This window comes from Bidens hawaiensis, unplaced genomic scaffold (assembly GCF_021521415.1).
Source record: "Bidens hawaiensis isolate Kalapana, Puna unplaced genomic scaffold, B.hawaiensis_p1.1 tig00033563_1, whole genome shotgun sequence".
Classification (NCBI taxonomy): Eukaryota; Viridiplantae; Streptophyta; class Magnoliopsida; order Asterales; family Asteraceae; genus Bidens; species Bidens hawaiensis.
Genome location: NW_027495766.1, coordinates 3,704 through 28,677, shown reverse-complemented (window position 1 = coordinate 28,677; position 24,974 = coordinate 3,704). Strand labels below are relative to the sequence as shown.

Sequence of the window (24,974 nt, the reverse complement as noted above, 5' to 3'; positions counted from 1 at the left end):
TGATTCGGAGACCGAGAGCGAAGAGGTGGCGGGGAATCCCGGTGGTGATAAGACCACCGCTCCGGAGGCTGCGACTGTCACCTCCGGAGAGCCCAAGAAGACGACGGTGAGCGGCGCAAAGAGGCCGGCTCCATCGAGTTCATCCCCGCCTCTCCGTACCTTTAGGCTCAAGAAAACCCGTAAGTACAAACTTCCTTTATCTTTAACTTCATAGCTTAATATCATTAACACTTATCTTCTTTACGCAGGCGTGGATGTTGACGCATTCCAGGGTGGAGCGCAGAGGAGTACCTCTCCGCCAATGACGGTAGGCTTGGTCAGCCTACCTGAGGCGACGACCCAGGCGCCTGCGCCTGCTTCCGCTGGTTCAGTTGCTCACTCCTTTGAGCCGACTGTTCCAGCTGTGATGACGTCACCGCCGGCTGTGAGTGCTATTTTTACAGCATCTTTCACCGAGCCGGCGGTTGCTATTGCTGCGGATTCCGCAGCGGCGACCGTGGCGGCCGCTACCATGCCTCCTCCGTCATCGGCAACGACGGCCGATCCTTCAGGTATGCATGGGGCGTATCGACAAACTCTGCCACCTTCCCATCTGCCTGACCTCTTGGATGGATTTCCCTTGGGTTCAGGTGATGGGTTCGGTGGCTATCGGCCTGTTATTGACCCTACAGGTGCGTAGGGTTCTTTTGGCCTATTTTATATTTTTCAATCATCTTTTCCTAACTGCTCTTTGTTTTTTGCAGTGTCGGATTCCAATGAAGTGTATGTTCCACGATGGAACATTCGCCGAGGAACAACCCTTCGCACACCTGTGGAGTGGGCTCGTCACGCTGCTCCCAGTGGTGCGTTGGGGGAAGCCATGGCTAGCTATCAGGAGGGTAGGCTAAGCAATGAGCTTCGGGTTCTCCTGGCCCGGATGCAGCCGCGCGTCGAGCTGCTTTGTCGTGAAAACGACAAGTTAAAAGCAGCTCGCCTTCAGGAAGTAGCTCAGGCGCGGGCTGTCCGGGAGGAGAATAGGAGGCTTTCCGCCGCGGCGGCGGAGAAGGAGAAGGCGTTCAAGGCCCTTGAAGTTGAGGTTCAGGCCCGTCTCGATGCTCGCTCCAAGGCTACCCAAGCTGTTAATGAACAGCTTCGGCTGGCTAAGGAGACTGCTAGGAACACGACTGAAAGGGCCACCAAGGCTGAAGCTGCTGCTGAGCCTCTACGCCTGGAGAATGAAGAGCTTAAAGCCAAATTAGAGTTTCTCCAGCAGGCTCATGATGCCTTGGCGATGGAGGACGCTAAGAAGCTTCAAGAAATCCTGGACCAGAGGGGGATGCTTGACCATACCGAGCGTAAGCTAAAGGGCGTCGAAGAGGCTGCGGCTAAAGATGTGTTGCTTGCCAACCTCAACAAGAGTGAAGCCGAACGCGCCCGTAACGAAGCTCAAGCTGCCCTCCAAGAAGCTCTGGTTGCCAAGGAATGGCTTCTTCGAGAAGCGTTGTCTCAGGTATGTTTAGCTTCATGTCTTCACGCTTTTCTTTGTAAATAGAAAAGGTTCTGATACTTGTATTTTTTCTTTGTAGGTTGTGCATCGGGTCTTCTCAGAGACGTCTTATGACGATGCTATGAGCGCAGCCCTCAACGCTTCTCATGAGGATGGGGAAAAGGCCGGCTTCCTGCTTGGTCTAGGGTTCGTTGAGAAAGGCATCCCGCCTTCCAACTTCCCTTTGTATGATGTGGATACTGAAGCTATTTACGACCAAGCAGTGAACCAGTATGCCGCCTTCCCGCATCCGGTGGTGGAGAAGGTGAACGAAGTCGCTGCTGCTGATGATGGGCTAGCTATTCTTAAAGCCTTCCTTGAACCACCACGCTCTACTGATGGAGCGGGTCCAAGTGGAAGTGGTCCTGAAGCTTGATTCTGAAGATCCCTTTCCACCATTAGCGTAGATTTTTGCTTTTGTATAGTTATCTTTGTAATATTTGAATTTGATGGAATAAAGATTGTGTTAGTTCTTTGCCTTGTTTATTTTACGCATGTTTTGATCTAACTTAGCAATTTCTTTAGTACTTAGATAAGTTAACTTTTTAACGTGGTAAATTATAACTTTGTTTCGCTTCCTCTTTCATGATTGTGCGGGTATGACCGTCACTTACACTTAGTAGGATGGCTTAACTTTACTTATATCTGACCTGCGTGGAAGCTTTCCTCATCTTTTCCTTTGAAATTTTCTAAGTGTTCAGAATAAGTTAACCTTTGAACGTGGTAGATGATAGGTTGAAGTTTTGCTTCCTTGTTCGTGATTGTGCGGGTAAGACCGTCACTTGCACTTACAAGGATGGCTAGACTTTACTTACATCTGACCTGCGTGTAGGTTTTCCTTAAAACTTGAGATTTCTAGCGTTGTGTTTATGCGGGTTTTGCCGCCTTCCACACGTAACGACTTACTTCTTCCCCTATTTATGCGGTGAATACCGGCACATTAGTGCGGGAAGTTCATAAGTATAAAGGTAAGGCTAACACATTGTGAAAGGAGAATCATTTCCATTAGAAGTGGCTCTAGGCCTTTTCTTTACAAGTTTGGAATTGATCTACATATAACATTTGCGTAATTGAGCTCCATTCCATGTTTTTGGGATGGGAGTGCCATCGAGCCTTTCGAGCCGGTATGCGCCCTTTCCCAGGACTTCTTTGATAATGTATGGCCCTTCCCAGACCGGGGCCAGCTTTCCCCGGCGTTCTTGGTTCGAAGCCTCGTTGTTACGCAGTATGTAGTCTCCTACTTTGAAGTTGCAGAGTTTTACCCGTGTGTTGTAGTACTTTTGCATTTGTCGCTTGTAGTTCTCTTCACGCACTGCGGCTAAGTCTCTGCGTTCCTCGGTTAGCATAAGGTCCAACCGTCTTTCCGCATCATTGTCTTCTGGCTGAATCAAGACCCTTGGTGAGGGTAAACCAATTTCGACCGGGACCATGGCTTCAGTGCCATAAGTGAGACTGAACGGGGTTTCTCCCGTACTGGCCTTCTTCAGCGTTCTGTTTGCCCAAAGGACGTGCGGAAGCTCGTCCACCCAGCCGGATATGTGTTCCAAGAGTCTTTTCTTGATGCCTTCGACGATGCTCTTATTTGCTCTTTCCACCTCACCATTACCTTGCGGGTGTGCCACTGAGGTAAAGGTGTGGGTGATTTGAAGTTCTTTCAGCCACTGTTGTAGGTTCTTGTCAGCAAAGTTGGTGCCGTTATCGCTCACCAAATTCTGTGGAAGTCCAAAACGACAAATGATAAATTCCCAAATAAATTTTTTGATATGTTTTGCGGTTGTTTGGGCTAAGGGTTTTACTTCTATCCACTTGGTGAAGTAGTCGATGGCTACCACTAGGAACTGAACATTTCCTGCTGCTGTAGGAAATGGGCCTGTCACATCGATGGCCCACTTCTGAAATGGCCATGAAGAGGTGACTGGAACAAGTTCATTCTTCGGGCGGTACGTGTTGGGTGCGTAAAGCTGGCAAGACCTGCATTTTCTGATGTATGCCAGCGCATCCGTATGCATCCCCGGCCAAAAGTATCCCGCGTTGTTTAGCTTAGCTACAACAGCGCGGGGACCTGCGTGTACTCCACAGATGCCTTCGTGTACTTCCCTTAGGAGGTAGTCAGCACCTTGGTTGTCCACGCATCTTAAGAGTGGGCCAAGAAAGTTACGTCTGTAAAGGATGTCATCGATGAGTTGATAATTCAGTGCTTTACAGCTTAGTTTTCTTGCCTATGTTTTTTACTCTGGTAGTGTACCTGCCGCAAGGTATTTTATTATTGGTGTCATCCATGTTTCTGTGCCGGTTTGGATGACACAAATTTCCTTGTGCGGGACCGAAGGTGTCTCGAGGAGTTCAATGCGGATGTCCTTTCCTAAGTGGGTAAAGGCTAACGATGCAAGCTTGCTTAACGCATCCGCAGATTTGTTTTCACTTCGCTTGACGTGTATGACTTTGCAGTCGTTGAAATCGCGCATAAGGGATTTTGCTTGTGCGAGGTACAGGGCCATTGTGTCGTTCACGGCTGTGTACGTCCCATTGATTTGATTGGCTACTAACATGGAATCCACGTGGGCTTCCAAGTGTTTCACTCCCATCTTACGCGCAATTCTCAGTCCAGCCAAGAATGCCTCATACTCAGCTTCGTTATTCGTACTTGGAAAATCCAGTCGAATAGCGTAAGTGTATTCTTGGCCTGCTGGGTTGGTTAGTTTCTGCCCTGCGCCTGAACCCTCGTTACTGGCTGCTCCATCAGTGTAGAGTCGCCAGACATCATTGATGTCTTGTGCTGGAGAGGGTTGAGCCTCTTCCTGGCACTCTTTTTCCCGCGATGCAGGCACTTCTGCAATAAAGTCGGCCAAAACCTGGCCTTTTATGGCTGGTCTTGGCTTATACTTTATCGCGTACTCCCCCAACTCAATTGCCCATTTGGCTAGGCGTCCCGATAACTCGGTTTTGCCTAGAACGTTTGCAAGTTTGAAGTTGGAGAGAATGGTGATTGGGTGACCCTGGAAATATCGTCTTAACCTGCGTGAAGCGTGTATAAGTGCTAAGACTAATTTTTCGAGGGTAGGGTACCGGGTTTCTACGTCTGTTAGGATACGACTGACATAATAGATTGGCATCTGGATGCCTTTTCGCTCTACTAGCAGGACTGCCCCGGTTGCTCTATCTGTTGCGGAGAGGTATAGGATTAACTCCTCTCCCGCTTTTGGTGCTGTGAGCGTTGGGAGTTCGATCAAGCGTGACCGAATCTCCTGAAAAGCTGCTTCCGCTTCTGGTGTCCAGCGGAAATGCGTTTTCTTTAAACAGTTTCTCAATGTTGACACGAAGGGAAACGACTTATCCGCGTGGTTTGCCAAAAAGCGATTAAGTGCTACTAGTCGTCCATTCAGTGTCTGAGCCTGTTTGATGGTGGTAGGTGATTCCATTTTGATTATGGCTTCGACCTTTTCAGGGTTCGCTCTGAAGCCATCTTTAGTGACGATGACCCCCAAGAACTTCCCTTCTTCCATTCCAAAGGCACACTTGCTCGGGTTGAGCTTCATGTTTATCTTCCTGAGCGTATTGAAAGTTTCTTCGATGTCTTTCAACATCGCTTCTGGGTTAGGGCATTTGATGACCAAGTCATCCATGTAGACTTCCAAGTTCCTCCCAATTTGGGCATGAAACTGGTTGTCCATCAGGCGTTGGTATGTGGACCCGGCATTCTTAAGTCCGAATGGCATCATTTGGTAACAAAATGTGCCATCAGGCGTCCGAAAAGCGGTTTTGTCCTGATCATCAACGGCCATGTGGATTTGATGGTACCCCTTATACGCGTCCAGGAAGCATTTAAGGCGGAACGGTGCCAACGAATCCACCTTAAGATCAATTTCAGGTAACGGGTAACAATCTTTGGGGCATGCTTTGTTCAAGTCCTTGAAATCTATGCACATGCGCCATTGTTTGTTATTCTTCGGTACCATAACGGGATTTGCAACCCAAGTTTGATATCTACTAACGCGTACGATGCCTGCGTCAAGGAGTTCCTTGACTTGGGTTCTACACGCGTTAGTTTGTTCTGGCCCCATTACTCTGCGCTTTTGTACGATTGGCGTAACAGCCGGATCGCATTTGTGCTTATGCTCTGCCTTACTTCGGGGTACACCAGTCATGTCAGCTGGTGTCCACGCGAAGATGTCAGTGTTTTTTTTGTAATAAGCGCTTAAGTAAGGTGCGTGTGGGATCAACAACTGTTGGGCCAATGGAGACGGCCTGGTCAGGGTATTTGCCGTTGAAGGCCCATCTTTCTGGTTCGGTGATGGTTGGTTTAGCCATCTTTGGTTTGGGTTTAGATGAGACAGATGCGATGCATACCTGGGGAATGCCGGTGATCATCGCTACACCCTCAGCTGTTGGCCATCCCATCATGCCGTGGACTAAGGATACCACGGCGTTGAATCTTGTCATCCCGTCTCTTCCGAAGAGAATGTCGTATGTGTGGTGTGGCTTCCTCATTACGACAAAATCCACGTCATCTGTGCGTGAGTGATTCCCGTCCGTAAGAGTGACGGGGAAAGATAGGATACCCAGGGGGGTGTTTGTGCTGCCATCGAACCCTTCCATCGAGGCGTAGATCGTTTCCAGGCGTTCCTTGTCTTCGTCATCTAGCTTGTCGAAGAACTGCCTGTACATCACCGTTGACGAGGCGCCGTTGTCAGCAAGAGTGCGAGAAGTGATGTAGTGCCCCAGCTGGCTTTGGATGACGATAGGGCCTTCTTTGCTGGGTCCTCCTGGCACTCGCGGGAAGCGCACCTCAGCTTCCTTCCACGCACATGGTTCTGGCGTTCGCCTTTTTCTTCCTCTGATCTTACCATGAACCATGTTGATGCTGATGTCCACGGGCTTTCGTCCGTTGCCTCGGTACCGGTTGTCGTTCCTTCCTCCCTTCTTGATTGATGCCACCAGGTGTGCCAGTCTTCCATCCTTGACGAATGCTTCAACAATATCCTTCAACGATGTACACTCTTCCGTACCATGACCTTCTGTCCCGTGGAAGTCACAGGATTTACTCTGATCCGCATTAGGTCGCTGCCGGATCATTGGAGCTTTTGGCCATGGTAGCTTTTCAGTGGCAAATATCTCCGTGACGCTTTTGGTGAGTGGCGTCCACCGGTGCTTTTGGCTTGAAGGGTGTGTGTGATTTCTTCCGCCAACAAGAGGGTGAGAGCTGGATGAGGTATCAAAGTTTACCCTTGACTGCCAGATACCTAGCTTCCTCTTTTTGTTCTGCCGGGCTATCCGAACATTGTTCTCTCTTGTCCTCTGCGTGTAGAGGTGTGTACTCTGGGGAAGATCCCTTCCCAGTTGCTTCTCCGTCTCGGCAAAGCGCTTGGCCGCCGTCATGATGGCATCCCATGTTAATGGCATGCCATCCTTACCCGTCAATGTGCGGATAAGCTCTGGGTATTCGGCGCCTTGGATGAAAGCGGCGCGAACAAGATCTTCACTTATATTGCCGAGACTTAGCTTTTTGGAGTTGAAGCGGGTGATGAAGTCTAGTAAAGATTCATCCTCCTCTCTAACGCAGTTGAGGATCGTCCACTGTTCTTCAGTATATTTCCTCTGCTGGCTGAAGTGCTGGCTGAACTTGTTCTGAAAGTCCGCCCAATCATATATGTGGTGGACCGGTAAACGATCGAACCATGCCCTGGCCGCTCCAACCAGAGTCATCTGGAACATATAACACCATGTGGGTTCCGTCCAGTTACTGACGGTTGCCCCCGCAATGAATCTGTTCAAGTGGTCGTCTGGGTCGGATAGACCATCATAAGTGCCAATGTTGGACATTTGTTTGGCACTTCTCGGGGCGATTGCTTCCGCAATGTCCCTTGCGAACTTGACTTTCCTGCATTTGTAGCAGTTGGTCTAAAGGTTTTGGAGAAGTCACGCGGGTTTGTCTCCGCATTCGTTGGTTTAAAAGCTTCCCCAAAATTCCTTTTCGGTTGGAAGTCCGTTTCCTTACGCTTCCCTTTCGCCTTATGGCGAGGGTTTGCGTCGGTATCAGATTCTTCCCTCTCGTCGTCTGAGTACTCGCACTCACTGTTCATATTGAGATGTTGGCGAGTACTGCCGAATTCGTCAGCCTGTTGAACTGAACGCAAGCGTTCGTCCAATTCAGCTTGGAACTCTCTCTGACGTGCTTCGGCCCACGCCTTCACTTGATCTAGTGTTTGGCGAGGGACCCTCGTTCGTTTTTCCAACTGGGCATCAGTGAACCCCAGTGGAATATTTACTGCACTTGCCCCGGCTTGGGTAGTCGTGGTAGTGTTCGTAAGATTTGTATAACCGCCGGTGTTCCCCCCAGTTGCTGGGGTTGTGGTTACCGGGGTTTCTTGGTCGATTACTGGCCTTGGGACCGGAGTAACGTTAACCATTTCTTCAGAAATTTTGAAAAAACTAATAATTAGTTCTAGCTTTTATGCACGGATGGCGCCAATGAAGAAACACTAAGTGAACCCTGGGCAGATTATAGATAATCTGGGGGGTTAAGTAATGTTTCCCACGAGGATGAGGTTCAGCAGAGAAGATTGTTCTTCAGATGACCTGCAAAACAGACACCGCAAGCTCGTCACTGAGAAGGGGGGGGGGTTCCTCCTTGTGACCACCCTCCGGCGTGAGAATCAGACTAGATTGCTCTGAATATAAGTGTATATTAAGAGATTGCTAGATAAGATTGAGATATCAGATGATGTCCTTACCATTCCAAGGTGTTGGAGTATTTATAGCCGAAGGTAGGTTTCCTAGAAGGTACAGCCGGCTGAATAGTATTCATGTTCCACCAACAGTGGACTACGCACAGGCCATGCTGGTTGGTGGATAGGCTACGGCCGACAGTAACAAGGTCGGCTGTACACTGTTCCTTTACTGTCGGCTACGCACTGTTCCACCAACTGTAGGCTGCGCACGTCCCATCGTAAGGGTTGGTGAGTAGGCAGCGGCTAATAGTGACAAACAGTACTAGAGGGTGCTCCTCCTCGTACTGTTGTCGGTGAGCTGTCACCCTGTGATTGGTTCACGGGCTGTTCTGGTCAAATCGTCTGTTCTGCCCATACCTTAGTAGGTATAGTACAAAAGATCTTCCAGAAGCATACGGACTGGCTCATTTAGGCGGGAGAATTCCCGCCTTGCTCATTCCTTCATGTGACTACTGAAGTAGCTAGTGCCTTGTGCGTGTAGCCTTGCTGTTAGTGCGGGTAGCCTTCCCTGATGGCTTGTATCCGCAACTACGGGAACAGGCGGGGTACTTCACCATTGGGAGGCTTTCCCTGCGGGTACAGCTGGCGTACTGCGCGTAAGGTTCTTTGAGCATGGTGGGTCCTGCGGGAGCAGTTGGTCGTTGCGCAGACGTCCCTGTTCAAGGTGAGTCTTGCGGGTCCAACTGGGCTCTGCTGGGACCTACCTCTTCATGAACCTATCTTGAGCGTGGATATAGAGTTCGGATGGAGACAGTCGAGTCGTTTTTTGTTAAACTAAATGAGTATAGCTCGAACTCGATGCTCCTTTAAAGCCCTAAATATTGTGGTATGTAACTTGATAATTGATGACACAAATGTGGAGCAGATGTTTTGAGCTCGGTTCATTTAAAGCTCTAAATATTGTGCTATGGGACTCAATAATTGATGATACAACTATTGTGTTGTATACCTCGATAATATCGTGCTAGCCACAAATATCATAAAGCGGCTTTCTTATCAAATTAGGCCTTCGCATTCACGTTTAGAGTTAAGAGTTTGATTTATTTTCATCAATATCATATGTACAAATGGAAAAAAAAATGATGCCTAAATCCTCGGTTAACCACCACGCACTTGTACTACCTTCTACGCATACAACGTTGACTTGAATCCATGGGTTTGGATTTAGTGTTTTAAAAACCGGTTCAAACCGGCCGGTTAAACCGGATTTCGCATAGAAGGTCGGTTTTGAGCCCGGTATTTTTGGCCGGTTTGCTAGAACATCTTACCGGCGGTTTTTTCTAAAATGCCGGTTTTTACCAGCAAACCAGTTTTATGTTCAAATAATTTTTGATATTTGCGGCCCATATTTTATTAAAATTACTTTAACTCAACAATTAAAATTCAAACGTGTAAACTTTAGGACTGTTTTTTTTAAAATTGAGTGCTTTTGTATTATTTTTTCAATATGAATTACCTTTTGGATTATTTTTTGTTATAAAATCATTTACTTTTGGGTTGTTTTTAGAGTTAAAGTTATATTTATAGGAAATTATAAGGTAAACTATTCAACCGGTTGAACCTCCCGGTATAACCTGGTTCAACTGGTTGTACCATTTTTTAGCCTAATCCGGTACGAGTAAAAAACCGGTTTTTAAAACATTGTTTGGATTAGTTTTTTCTTTATTTTGATTTGTACATATATTGATTCCAGTAGCATGTAAAACAAAACTAGAAATGGTAACGAATGAAATTTTGGTTATTTTTGCTCATTGTGTAGCGGTACGAAGTTTATATCAAAGTGAAGGTTTTTAGCATAACTCATAGCAGCTATGGAATATTGGTGAATTGGTTAGTTTCATTGTTATTTGGTTAAAAGTTGTTGCGTGGATGATGAGATGTAAGCAGTTAACTGGGAACTAGGGTTGTATATGTCGTATTGTAGTGACGTACTAAAGCTTTTAATGTTGGTATGGGTTAAGTTCGTTACGATAGGGGCATCTATCAACTCAGAAAACAATAGCGACACTCGTTTAACTTATAATAAAAGAAATTTAACTTATGATCAAAGCCACACGAAGTCGGTTGGTATCGGTTAGCTTCACTACGGTACCAACATTAAACCCAAAAATGAAATTAGTAAACGCTCATAATGCTCGTATACTTATAATACAAAGAAATAACATATTCAAAAGAACATTTATTTGATCTTAGATGTTGTGTCAATGAGTTATTGCGATTTGGGTTGGTTTCGGTTAAGTTCATTATGATACCAAAACTAAAGCAAAAAATTTTAATATTTAAAGCAAGAAAAAAAAATCAAATAGCGTGACACGAGCTGGTGTCGCCACGTGGCCCATGAGCTTTGCGTCAACAAGCTCCAACTTTAAACTATATATATATATAATATATATATATATAATATGCAATGATTGTATGTTGCTACATGTGTCATGTGTGATTGAACTTGACAGAGATGTCGTTAGTTTGAAAAAGGCTCGCTAGATATGGCTCAGTTTGAAACTAAGCTGAATTGGCTCGACTAGGTTCGTAGCAAGCCGAACCAACTTAGTTAGGATTGCTTGTTAGCTCGGTTTGGTTTGTCTTAGATTATTTTACTTTTACTATATTTTATTTTTGTATACATTTATTATATTATTAAAAGTGCTAATAAAAGAAAGGGGAAATATATGTCTCTCAAAACCTGACTCCTAATGTAGACAAATTGTTAAAAACAAAATTCTCATTCTTATATCTTAAAATTCTTTATATTATTATTATTATTATTATTGTTGTGTGTTAGTTTAGATGTTAATGATCTAATTTTGTAATCGGTTTTATACGATTATGTATTATTTTTAACTTAAACTATACTCAGTTAAACTCGTTATGTATTTTGTATTAGGTTGAACTCGTCTTGAGCTTATTTTGTATTTTGTTGACTTTTTTTTAAACTAAGGCAAGTCAAGCCGAGTTGAACCAACTTGGTTTAAAAGCAAGCCATGTTTGAACTCAAATTTTCAGCTCGGTTTTAAAACTGACAAGCTAAATGTGCTAAATTTGGATGAAAAATGATTTAGAGGGATTAAAGCTGTTTTATTTTGAAGTTCAAGAACTAAATATGCTAAAGTTATATTTGTAGAGGGTTTTAATGAAACTATATGTTTTACCCTACTATATAAATTATTCATAGACACATAGTAACAAAACTTAAGCCGCCTCTCCACTCTCTCTCTCTCCCCTCACCATTCTTTTCTCCATCTAAAAACAAATCTCCAATATTACATGGGTGGTGATACCGATGGTGTCAAAAGTAGGTATATTCGTGTTCAATTATATTAGTGTTGTTTTATTATTATTATTATTATTATTATTATTATTATTATGTGTTAAGCAATATGGTTCTAAAGGTGTGTTTGGGATTGTTTATTTTTACCAACTTATAAGTGTTTGGAATTGTTTATATTATGAGATTAAAAATTTCATAAGTTACAATGTTTGTAACTTATTAACTTAATAAAAAGTTATAATGAGGTAAAATAAGGAATCTCAAACACCTTCTAAATACATTGTCAAAATTATTTATCATAAATGTGACTTGACGGGCTTGAGCTAACAATTGTTTTTTACTTACCAAATGCTTAGGCTTATCCTTCTTATGTATAAATTCAGAAATAATAAAGAAATTTTGAATCAAATAAACTGATATTAAAGAAAAATATAAAATACAGTAATATAGTCATAAAACTATGTGTTAATATTTTTAAATTTTATTTTTAGTTTTGTTACTGTGTTTTATATTTAGTTTTATACCGTTCATTATATCTTTATTATTTCTGTTTTTATAAATATATAATTGTGGTACTTACTTCGAGGGGTAATTAAGACATGGAAGGGATGGCAAAAAGAAACAATATATCTTTATAAAAACAGATTTAATAAACAACAACAAACATACTCATTAAAAATTCAACATAGAAAGAAAAATAGATTCAATAAAGAAATATCGATTTAATGAAATGATAAGATACTCGGTTTTGTCCCCTTGTGTATGTAAAATAACTGTCCTTTTCTATTCCCATCATTGCATTCAAAAGAAATGAGTTTGAAAAAGAAAACCTGGATGCTGTGATGAGTGTGGGTTCAGGATGGCGATTTTATCCTAGCTGTTGCTGCACGAGGTGTTTGCCTTGTAATTCATGTATAACTTGAATCATAGGGCACACTGGATCGTGCATCAACAATCTAGATAAAGCTCAAGTGGTGAAACCGCATTCACCACAAAGAACGAGTTTTTTTACTCATTCTGAATGAATAGTAGGAAAGGAAACAGACATTCTTTGTTAGTAGTTTGTTAGAATGAAACGTTACAAATATGATACACTGAACCTTTAAAGAATTGTGTAGCGTGTGTGTCTCATTTTGACTTTAAAGGTCTCAAAACCAACCGAAGGCTGTTGGTCATAGTTGTCTTTAATCCTTCTATTACATTAAGAAAATGTGGGTTAGAAAAAGAAATCCGCAGATGTTAGGCATGTCTAAATCATTCAAGTATATGCTTGTTTTAGAAAACAATCCTAGACCTCATCTAACCATTTTAAATGGTAAATAAAAAGAAAATGATCGAGCGCTAAATAAAGTAATAAAAAGTGACCATTTGAAATAGTTGTATGTATCTAAGCCTATAAACAAACCGAACATTTGGTGAACTGTTCGTGAACCATTCGGTGGGAAATTTGTTTATGTTTGTTTATTTAATAAACGAACGAATATGAACAAAAAATTTGTGTTCGTTTAATTAAACGAACGAGCATGAACACATATTCCGTTCATTCATTTAGTTCATGAACATTCGTTTGTGGTCGCTTATGTCTGTTTATTTATGCTCGTTTATGTATTAATAGAAAATAATTAAATGTTATTAGGATGAGTCATCTACTTAAATGTTTTATATTTGTTAATTTATGTTCATTTAATTGTTTTCGTTTATGTTTATCTTTGTTCACATATGTTTGTTTATCTTCAATTATGTTTGTTTAGATTTTAAGCAAACAAACACAAATGTTTATTTTTTAAATAAGCGAACATGAACATAAATATTTGTTTGATTAAGTGTATGTGTACGTTTAAAGTTAAATGAACGAACACAAGCATGTCCTTGTTTGTGTTCGTTCGATTCGTTTATAGGCTTTCATTATTCACATTGATAAATACATCAGTTTCAATCTCTAGGCTCTGCCGATTTTTATTAGTGTTCGTGAACACATTCATTTCCTTAATAAACGAACACAAATATAAAATCTCGTTCAATAAGTGTCCATGAATCGTTCGTGAACACATTATATCCTTAACAAACAAACATGAACAAGACCTTGTTCATGCTCGTTCGGTTCGTCTACACTCTATAGCCCTATTGTATTTCATTGCAAGTCGCATCGTAATGAGAAAATTTACTTAACTTTTTTTTTCAGGATCCTGCAACTGGAATCTATACCAGCAACAACAGTTGCAATAATCCAATACTGTGGTCAAGATAGCAAAAGGGAAAACAAATCATGAATAATGATTGGGTCTATCATAGATGCAACGGTCGAACATAAATGTCGCGAAAACCTAATTGTTTAACGAACCTTCAATGATGGAGATTCTCTCAATCTCATTTTTTTTCTTGTTGGTGAGATTCATCACCTTCTAACCCACAAAATATGACATGCTTTCTAGCATTGCCCATACCATCTCTTGCCTATCGGCTCAATAAGAGCAAATATAAAAAATACAGACATGGATCTATCCTCAAACAAAATTCAAATACTGTGTTGCACCTATCAGCAATAATGCGTGCACAACCACCTATGTATGAGCTTGAGGAAACAACTTGTAGAACACCTCATGTGTGATTAGTAGTAATATTAAGAAAAAATCTAGAATCTTAGACATCACGCGTGTCTTCCCACATCATCCTAGACCAATCGAGCTTGTAATGATTCACGTCACCAATCACTATCCAAATTTGATCGTTACAGCATACTTCGATGAAAGACAGATTCGCAGAAGATCCTTTCAAAATGGAAAAGAATGTTGGAAATATCATTTATGCTTCGGGAGTATAAGAGAGCGGTACAAGCGGCAACGGACTTATAAAAAGCTCATTCCCTCAAACCAAAAGGTCCACCAGTATGTCAAACCTATTTAACGGATTCAAGGCCAAAGCGTAGACTTTTGTGTTGCATCAAGTTGGACGTTCGAGATAACCAAATGCGCTGATGTCCCTCATTTGATTTTCATGACAATTTAATCTGTTCCTTTTTTTTTTGTCTATCTGTTAATCTACACTGCATAAAGCGTGATGAATTTTGCTATCAACAGATAAATTTTAAGGAAATAATTTGTATATTTCTTTGTTATTATTATTATTAGTATTAGAGAATGTGAAATTTAGTGCCGTTGGAAACTATTAAAATCACTAGTTTAAGTAGGTTGGAAAAAAAAATTTAGTTCTAGAAAAAAAAAAGAACAAATCAAAGAGGAGTGAAGAAGTTAACTAATACCATGTGGCAAGCATCTCACACGAGTAAGGTGTAAGCAAATTTGACAGCGTGGATGTGCGTGACACATTGTATGCGTGGATGCGCGTGACACATTGTAAAGATTGTTTGTGTTTCACACAAGTAAACACACTGTTTCATGGAACTTAATTAGAATGATAGTGACAAAGCGAACTTAATTAGAATGGATGCGCGTGACACCTTTTTCAACCCATAGAATATTGAATAAAAACGACTTAGAAAATTTTAATACTGCTCATGAAGAGTTTAAAAAAGAGAGAATCTAGTTGAAAGTTAACGCAAGTTGTTTAACACCGAGCGCTATGAAAGGATGACTTGCGAAGGAGTCGAATTGTTGAAAGCTAAGACTATTAAACATTTTGGTATTTTTTATCATACTTTTAGTAGTTCTGTAATCAAGAAAGTATTATTTGTATTTAAAAAATAAATCTCTCTTTAGTGAAGAACATGGTTGTAAAGTCTCGTTAAAGGACCGATTAATCACTAGTTGGTATCCCACCGACTAGGTCACCGATTAATCTCTATATGGTATGTATGTATATTTGAAAATCTATATATAAATTCCAATCTGATTAATCGCTAGTCACTAGTTCACCAGATGACTAGCGCTTAGTGAATTCTACAATATAGGCCTTGTTCATAAAGATTGTTTCAATGCGCACTTCTAATTGTTGTCAGTGTATAGGCCTTGGTCATAAAGATTTACTAATCTGAATTTGCTTATATGATATTTGATTAATCCGAATTTGCAATCTACTTGAATAACAAGTTTGGAAAATAATGTGTGAATAAATCGGTTATGGTTTGAACATGTGACAGATCATTAGTGATTTAGTTATGAGCATACGTAACATTAGTGATTACAATATCAACATATTATTATGCACATAATAAAATGATAAATATAAAAGATGAGAAAACATCCCATATGATACTTATAATAAATTGAATCAATGTCAAGCGCATATACTGAAAAAAGACAGTAAGCATATGAAGTTCATTAGCTACAACTCAACTTGGTTAAAAACTCTACAACCAAAAATATCAAATAAAAAATGAAAAAAATAATGATAAAAAAATTCCACGTTAAAACTGGGGGTCATCTAGATGAAGGTTAATAATCTGAATAAGATGAGATCGAGCCCGGTTTATCGCAGCAAAACTGAGACACAAATGCTCCTCAAGATCAGTCAACTGTTTTTCAAAATAAATATTATTCCGTTTTAACTGTCGCAATACCTCCATAATAGAATGCATATCTTTACCCCTCCATAAACCACTGCGTATAAATCGTTTGTTTACCTCGATATCCGAATACAAATGGTTCACAAGGCGTTCGATTGTAATAATATCTTCATGTAACACAAAAGCCCCCCTTTGTGCAGCATCTAACTGTTGAAGAAGATATTGTTCTTTTTTCTCCAGTTTTGAAGGAATAAATGCAGCAGGGAGAGAAACATGGAGACCGCAAGAGCGATAAATGCATGCCTTGCAATAATCACACCGGCTATAATAACTCCAACAGTTACACTGATTAACCCAACTGCAGATCCTATGGTGACCCAATGAAGCAAATGAATACGAGAGTTTGACTTTCTTACAAGACCCTCGAGTTGACTATTGAGGTCAGAGAAGCAATTGCGTGTGCCATACAAGTTGCGGGACCCAGGGACGGGAAACGGGTTTTCAAGTTGTTCATATTTTAAGAGAAGGTCAAACGCTCGGTTGCATTGCGGTGAGGATAACGAGTCGGTTTCGGAGTCTAATGGGAGGACGTGTAGGAGGTCTTGTAAAGGTGCAATTAAGGTGTGTGCCCGTCGGATGGCTCAGGTCAGGTCTAGACATAATCGGGCCTTGTTTTCACTGTGGTCAAAGAATGACCATAGTAAGTCGGTTATGAAACCGGGCTTAGCGCGTTTAAGAATGTTTTCAACAAAGTCGCGGTTCGGGCGGAGAACTTGTGATAAGAGTTGCTCTTGTGTAATCTCACCAGGTCGTTCGGTTTCACTATATGAACTAGTTTGTAATGCTGATGTGTACTCGTTGGTCACGTTGAGTATTGTGGAAGCTTGTGATCCTGAACTTGAAGTTATACCAGATGAGTTACCTTTACAATTAATCAAACATGTTAGATTACTATTAAATATATTACATATTTATAATAAAGAATGTTAAAATTGTTTAACAGGATTACCTTGAAATGGAAGTCGGTGAGAACGAATATTATCAGCTGATCCAGGCTGTGACGGCCGCAAACAATGAAGCATTGTCAACTCGAGTCAAAATTATTGCTATCTGCAATAAGCTCAAGCTGTGAATCTCATCATACAAAGATAACAATCAAAGTATCGAACACTTTATCAATTATCATGATCAACAACAATAATAACTAGGGGTGTTCAGTTTTCGAATCGACTCGAAAACCCGAAATTCGATTCAAACTTTAAATCGAGTACGAAACTACGTATTTGTAAATTTTCAATTTAATTCAAAATGCGTATTCAAATTCTACATTTTATTTTTTTATACATACACACATAATTATAAATACATACATATAGAGGCACGCACAAACACAACTACAAAAGAGCTTCTATTAAGACTTTAAAAATCTGACCTTTAACAATCAATCTAATGATCAACTCAGGAAACAATTAACCTAGATCACTAAATGCGTAAAAATCTAAATCCGCAGTCTAGTAATCAGCTTTCAGTTTCTGTATTTATAATTTCTAGTTCATTTAGTTTGTTACTCCGTTTAGTGATTTGCCAACTAGGGGTGTTTAATGTTCATAGAGTAATTATGTAATTACTCTATGATGTAATTACATAATTACTCTACTTGTATATATAATTACTCTACTTGTATATATAATTACTCTACTTGATTCTCACAATTAGCACGTTAATTTCATTTGTATTTGATCCAAACCCTAAAAATTACAATTAAAAGATACACAAAAAGATAAGTATAAGTATGAGTATAATAATTAATAAATTATAAACGAGTCGAACCCGAGCCGAGCTTGAGCTTGAAAAACTACTCACAAGCCAAGCTCGAGCTTTAGAAATAGAGCTCTAAACGAGCCGAGCTTGAAAACGCGAGCCGAGACTCGTTTACACCTCATCATATGAAGATAACAATCAAACACATGATCAATGATCATGATCAGCAAACAATAACAACAGTAATCATGTACAACAACAAACAATAACCTGGAAATGCTAGAATCCTTAAAATAATTTCTAAAACTTACTATAGTTCAAAATCTAAAGTAATAACACCTCTCTAACTAATCTAACAAATTTCAGTTAAATCACTCGTTTGAATTCATAAACCCTAATTTATAACAGCAAGTAAACCAGCATGAAACTTACAAGGGGATAGATAATTAATTACTGGGAAAAAAGTTAAAAGTACTAACGAATAATAAACCGAAAAGGAAGTAGGTTCAGGAACCAACCACTAGGAACCGGTTTACGAATCGGTTTGGAACTGATGCTCACAAACCTATTATGTATGATATGTAATGTATTATTATATTATCTATCTCATCATTAGCAGTGCAAATGAGCCTAGTTGCTCGTGAGCTACTCAAAATCAAATCATTAAACTTAAAAGCTCGAATCAAGCGAAGCTTAAACGAGCGCGTGCCTAAAAATAAACTTGTTTAATAAACGAGCCCAAGCCTGATCTTCACTTGTCGAGATCTAGCCGGCCTACGAGCCTAAACAAGCTTATTATTTATATAACTCTTATTTAATATATTAAATATACATATTGTTAAAATAATTATTAATATATGAAAAGTTTTGATGAAAAAAAAAGCAAATAGTTTATAATATTTTACATAAAAATTGTAACCAAAATATACACAGAAAAAGTAAAAGTGAGATAATTATCGAATAAAAAACGAGCCTATCCCGAGCCAAGCTTGAGCTTGAAAAACTACTGACGAGCCTACCTCTACCTCATCATATGAAGATAACAATAAAACACATAATCAATAATTATAATCAGCAAACAATTAAAAAAAACAGTAATGCTAGAGTAGCACAATTTCCAAAATGAGTGCTTACTGTGGTTCAATTTCTAAAGCAATAACACCAAATCTCTAACTGCTCTAACAAACTTCACTTAAACCACCGGTTCAAATTCATAAACCCTAGCAGTATCAAACAGAATTAATTGAAAGTAAAAAAGTACCTAACGGAAAACGAAGGAGGAGCTAATAATAATAATAATAATAATAATAATAATAATAATAATAATTGAAAGTTAATCGTCTTGAAGAAGCTTGCGGAGGCGAGATTTGACGTAATCGGAACGGGCTTTAGCTCGAGCTTGTTGAGGTTCGATGTTAACGAATGAGAGGTATGCTCCGGCTGCGAAGAGAGTGGCGCCGGCGATGAAGACGATGGCTGATCCGGCTACTTGGTTTCTCGTCGGTGGGTATGACCAAAACACCATTGCCTTGCCGTGTACCGCAAGTGTGGTTGTTTCACTGTGTTAAGTTTTAAGTTTGAAGGTAGTCCAGACTTTTGTACATATAAAGTGAAGTGTTTGGATACTTGTTATGACGAGTCTTATCACGTACGCATTCGTCTGGTCTAAATATCACTAACACATTTAATGCAAAAGGGGGAAAAAATGATTGTAGAGTAACCACCATAAACCTCCGAATTTTTTACCAAAATAGTGTTGGTGGAAAAAGTATTTACTATTTTGGTGTTTAATTATTTACCAAACTAGTGTTTTTCTCTATTCACCTTTTATTATTAAATCATCATATTAGAGTTTTTTTTTATTATTTTTATATTAGTTAATCTTTTTTTATATTTTATCAACAAAACTTTTCTTATCTTTTTTTTATCTCGTTGCTATTTTTTTTATTTTTTTTAATTGTTTTCAAATGTATTTATTTTTTGTTTTTATTTAAATATATTCATTATTTTACGAATTTTATTTTTTAGGTTTAGTTTCGAGACTTTGACGAACCTAACCGATACCGATCAAATCCACGTCGAATAATCACCGCAACGCCTGGGTTTTACCAAATTATGTTATTTTTTTTGTTTTAAATATGTTCATTTACGAATTTATTTTTGGGTTAAGTTCCGGTACGATAACGAACCTAACTGGTACTGATGTTTTGGATTCTTTTCATTTTAAATATGTTCAGTGTAGCATATTTAGTTTATTTTACACATTTTTTTAAAATTTGTTTATAGTTGTAGAGATTAGTAGTGACTCAACTTCATTTGGCATTTTTGCCTTTTTGTTTGTGTTCTTTGAATTTCATATTTTCGTTTATATTTGATATTGAGACTCGTGGCTTGTAGCAGGTTAAGTTTTAATATTTGGTTATCTTTTTATGTTTTTATTTCATTTTGAATGTATTTAGATGATTTATTTGTTTTTATATTTGACAATAGTAGATAAAAAATAAAATAAGAAGAAAAGAATTATAACAGTTAGTAAAAATACAGAAAAAAAAAAAAAGAAAATATGGTGTTCCATGAAAAAGTATTTACCAAACTAGTTGCACCCCGTCATAAGTGACGAGGGGGCTACACAGAATTCAAATTGTCTCACGAGTGTCACGTCAGGCACCCCTGGGAACATATCTGGTGTATACAGGATAAATTTATAGAAAAAATTTTTTTAATTAAATATACTTTTAATAATATGTGTAAATAGTATTTACACATATTTGCACCCCGTCATAAGTGACAGGATGCAAATATTTCCACCAACTCCTCCCCCTCCTCTCTCATATTTGCACCCCGTCATAAGTGACGAGGGGGCTACACAGAATTCAAATTGTCTCACGGGTGTCACGTCGGGCAACCCTGGGAACATGTCTGGTGTATACAGGATAAATTTATAAAAAAATAAAAAATTAACTAAAGATACTTTTAATAATATGTGTAAATAGTTTATCTACCTTTATTCAACACTATATGACGGATTATTATGTATTTAAAAAAAATAAAATTGAATTTGACCTCCCCCTCAAAACACTGAGGCGTCACATGTACTAAAGAACAGGGGTAAATAAGTTTGGTGATATTAATACTCTAGACAGCAAAGTCACGTAGATTGATGCACTGTTATGAGTTATGATGTTATATGAGGTATACGCATTGTGTAGTGGTGAGCGAAATTAGAGGCACTATCAAAAGTCATGATGCAATCGGTTCAAATGCTTTAAAAAGTTCATTTTGAAAATAATAATAATAATAATAATAATATGAACTAATGTATATTAAGTTAGAGGCACTATCAAAACTGATGATGCAATCGGTTCAAATTCTTTAAAAAGTTCTTTTGAAAATAATAATAATAATACTATGAACTAATGTATATTTTTTTCCTGACTTTATGGTATATTTAAAAAAAATTAAAGTGTATAAAACGTTTAAAGATGCCATAGTGATCTAAATCATCAACGAAATTATTCTTTTGCATATTATCATAATGTCTTTTATTTATGCGTGCCATCCATTTATGTTAACTATATTTGACTTAACCAGTTAGTTATTTTCATGTAAAAGATAATCTAACCGTAAATACAACTCCTAGTTTGTTATTATCCAACTTCTAAAAAGTATCTCCTTGACTATGCGACACCTAAAAATACCGTATTTTCTTATATTATATGATTGTAAATTCATAAAATATAAATCATCTTGATGGCCCTAACAACTTTAAAGAAAACCAAATCGGGCATTTCATATTTTTATTCCTTGAAGGCCTAATAGTAAATGTCACATAGGCTTTTTCATCTCTTAAAGGCCTAACGCTATGTTCTCGAGTCTCACTTAAGGAGGGAAAGTGAGGGAAAAGAAGAGAAAAAGTGAAAAAAGCATGTTCCAGCGACTTTTTAAGAAGGGAAAGAGAGAGGAGAGAAGGGAAAATGATGGAAAATTGAAACATAAATTCATCTTTCCAATTTAGAGATATTAGGAAAGAAAACTTTATCAATTCCTAAATTACCCCACGATGTCTCAAGACTACAGCAGTTTTCTTTGGCGCTAAACTACATCTTTTTGGCGCAAATATACATCTGCAGAGCAATTGAACATCTCATCATCTTCCTAGAATCAAACTTCATCCTGAATCAGGTTAGCTTTCTTCCTAATCTAGTTTTCCATGTTTTGCTTTATTTACAAACATCTGATGATATATATTCAAGTTATCGAATTAATATAATTTTATCTAATTGACATAGAATGCAGCATGAAGTTTTTAAATCTTTTATGGTATATGTTTGTTGTTGGTGAATCTTTATTCGAATGTCAAAATAATAAAAAACAATGTATTAGATGTGAACAGAAGAGATGGATAATAAAGTGTTCCAGAAGCTCATTTATGTATTAAATTGACATAGAAGGCTATGCATTAAATTGGCATTTATATATTAAACAATGTGAACATAAGGGATGGATAATAGCATTCTGTGTATTACATTGACATAGAATGCTTCCAAGGTCTATGAACAGAAGCTCAGTTGTTCCAAAAGTGAATGAAGTATGAATGTATTAGAAATAAAGAGCGAAACGAGCCAAGCTCGAGCTCTATGTAAGTTAAACGAGCCGAGCTCGAGCTCTATGTAAGTTAAACGAGTCGAGCTCGGTGTCGGTTCGGATTTTGCATCCCTAGTAATATTGGCAGCAGCTTGGTATAAAATGTGCAGATGCAGCTTGTGGTTTAGAATGTGCAGCATCTTAAAATGTATTGTAGGTTCTAAAAGTTATGAAAAAAAAACTAAATTATATATATATATATATATATATATATATGTATATGTATATATATATATATGTGTGTGTATATATATGTATTGTGTTATATATAAAATTACAACTGCAAAATAAAATATATAAATAGTTAATATGAAAATTAAATAATAAACAGTAAACGAGCTGAGCCCGACCCGAGCTCGAGCTTAAACAACTCCTCACGAGCCAAGCTCGGGCTTTAGAAAGATCGAAACGAGCCATGCTCGAGCTCTATGTAAGTTAAACGAGCCGAGCTCGAGCTCTATGTAAGTTAAACGAGTCGAACTCAGTGTCAGTTCGGATTTTGCATCCCTGTTAATATTGACAGCAGCTTTGGTATAAAATGTGCAGAAGCAGTTAAACCAACAGAACATATCCGACTCATTTAATAGTTTTAAATATTTATGACCTATTTAACCGTATAAATCTTTAACCTTTAACTCTAAACTAAAAGAATACATCTTTGGTGCTTTTATGGTTATCCATGTGTGATGGGATGGCTTATTTTTGTTCAGATAACTCTTCAAAAAGCTTCCTGTGCAGGTTTTTGTTTTCTTGGCTGGCTACCAATATATGAGAATATTTTTTTTGTGGGACTTGAAGTTAATGTGAAATACTTGATTGAGGAAAAATTATGAAGTTGTCAGACTTGAGTTATGCTCAAAAGTGAGATACTGTAATTTGATCAAAGTATCATTTGATTGACCAAATTTTGTTAACGAGAAGAGCCAACGAATGTTATCCCATGTTTTTTTCTATTTTAGTTTTATTTAAAGGGTATAATAGTAAAATTATAACTTTCTTTTCTTTTCCTCTCAACTCGGGAACACATAAAATATTTAAATTCCTTGGTTTTCCTTTCCATCCCATTAAACTCGGGAACACAAAATAAAACCTTTCATCTCATTTCTTTTCTCTTCTACTTTCTTTTCCTTCCCCTCCCCTTATTAAATTAGACTCGTGAACAGTGTAAAAGTTTAAGAAAATCTAAATGTTTCACAACCTACCTGTAAAAATTAAAATTAAAAACCACATATTTTGTAAATTAATTTTTTAATGAACATGTACATGTTCCAAGCTATACAAGTATACAAGTAGAGGTGCATAAATCGGTTTTTCAAATACCCGGGTTCGGGTATGGAACCAGGTATTGGAAAATCGGGTATCAGTAATACCTGGGTCGGGGTCGGGTTCGGGTCCGGGTATTGTCTTTAAAAACCATACACGATTCGGGTCGGGTATGGAACCGGGTATTCTAAAACCGGGTATTTGAATACCCTATTTTCGGGTATTAAAAAAACCTTATTTTTGGGTTTTTTTTTCCGGGTTTTTTTCGGGTATAGATTAGATTTCTTTAAGGGGTTACATTTTTAGGGGTATTTTTTAGGTATTTTTCGGGTAATTTCGGGTATAAATCGGGTATTTCAAAAACCCGGTTTCGGGTATTGGACAAACTCGGTTCGGGGTATGTAACCGGTTCCGGGTTTTGGGTATTACCGGGTATAAATCGGGTTCGATTTCGGGTACGGGTTTTAGTACTAAAATGCATACCCTATCCGTACCATACGGGTAGGGTCGGATACTGGTTCGGGTATTAAAAACCTGAGTATAAAAAACCGGTTCCGTGTATTTTCTCAGGTCCGGTTCCGAATTCAGGTTTTTTGTGCACCTCTGTATACAACTATACTTCTATACATGATAAATTGATAATTGTCCGATTGATGCTATGATTCTGGACTATCTAAAGCCCACCGATGTATCCAGCCCAAATTGGATGCCTTTTTATTTTTCAAACTTATCCGAATTCATAGTTCATACACTAAAAATCTTATATTACTACTCTAATAAAAGAGTATCATGTTTTGCCACTTGTTATACTCTCATAACTCCTCTCTTTTTCAAACTCATATCCATTAAATAAATCAATTTAATTTAATTATACATTTAATATATTAGCAATTATATTGTATTAATTTTTAAGATTGTAACTTGTAAGTATTGAATTTGACTTAATAACTGCTCAAAAGTCAAAGCAATACTGACGACTAAAAATGTTGATTTTTTAAAATAAAGTTTATCTGTTTTAATTAAAATGTAGATTTATTCTGCTTAGAATTTTTTCTATGGGGATTTATTTTTTAGAATTTTTTCTGTTCAATTATTTTTCACTAATGCTTGGATTTTAACTTTAATTTTTCAAAAGGAATGATTTTTTATTTTCGTCAATAGCTTATTGTTATCCTAACCTTAGTTTACTAATTGCCTAAAAGAATGGTGAACTAACACTTTTTCAATTGATATTTTAAATTTTTCATGGCCAATCAACACTTTTTAATGAAGAATTATTTTCAATTTCAAATCAATTGATATTTTGATTTGTTTAGTCTTAAT

The 24,974-nt window shown here is 38.4% G+C and overlaps 1 protein-coding gene and 1 pseudogene across 2 annotated transcripts; both read right to left on the bottom strand.

The window, feature by feature from the left end:
* Positions 1-15,884: 15,884 nt before the first annotated feature.
* Positions 15,885-17,068, bottom strand: LOC143585109 (UPF0496 protein At3g19330 pseudogene; annotated as a pseudogene). The gene is made up of 2 exons (XR_013144494.1): positions 16,993-17,068; positions 15,885-16,905 (listed from the first exon to the last, which is right to left on the bottom strand). The product of XR_013144494.1 is annotated as a UPF0496 protein At3g19330 pseudogene (transcript).
* A 2,009-nt stretch (positions 17,069-19,077) lies between these two features.
* LOC143585100 (uncharacterized) lies at positions 19,078-19,269 on the bottom strand. The gene has a single exon (XM_077066967.1). The coding sequence runs from the start codon at positions 19,267-19,269 to the stop codon at positions 19,078-19,080; it is 192 nt and encodes a 63-aa protein (XP_076923082.1).
* Between the last annotated feature and the right edge of the window lie 5,705 nt (positions 19,270-24,974).

What these genes read in the sequence shown, in the direction of transcription:
- LOC143585100 (XM_077066967.1), bottom strand. Translation starts at nt 19,269, where the DNA reads ATGGTGTTTTGGTCATACCCACCGACGAGAAACCAAGTAGCCGGATCA.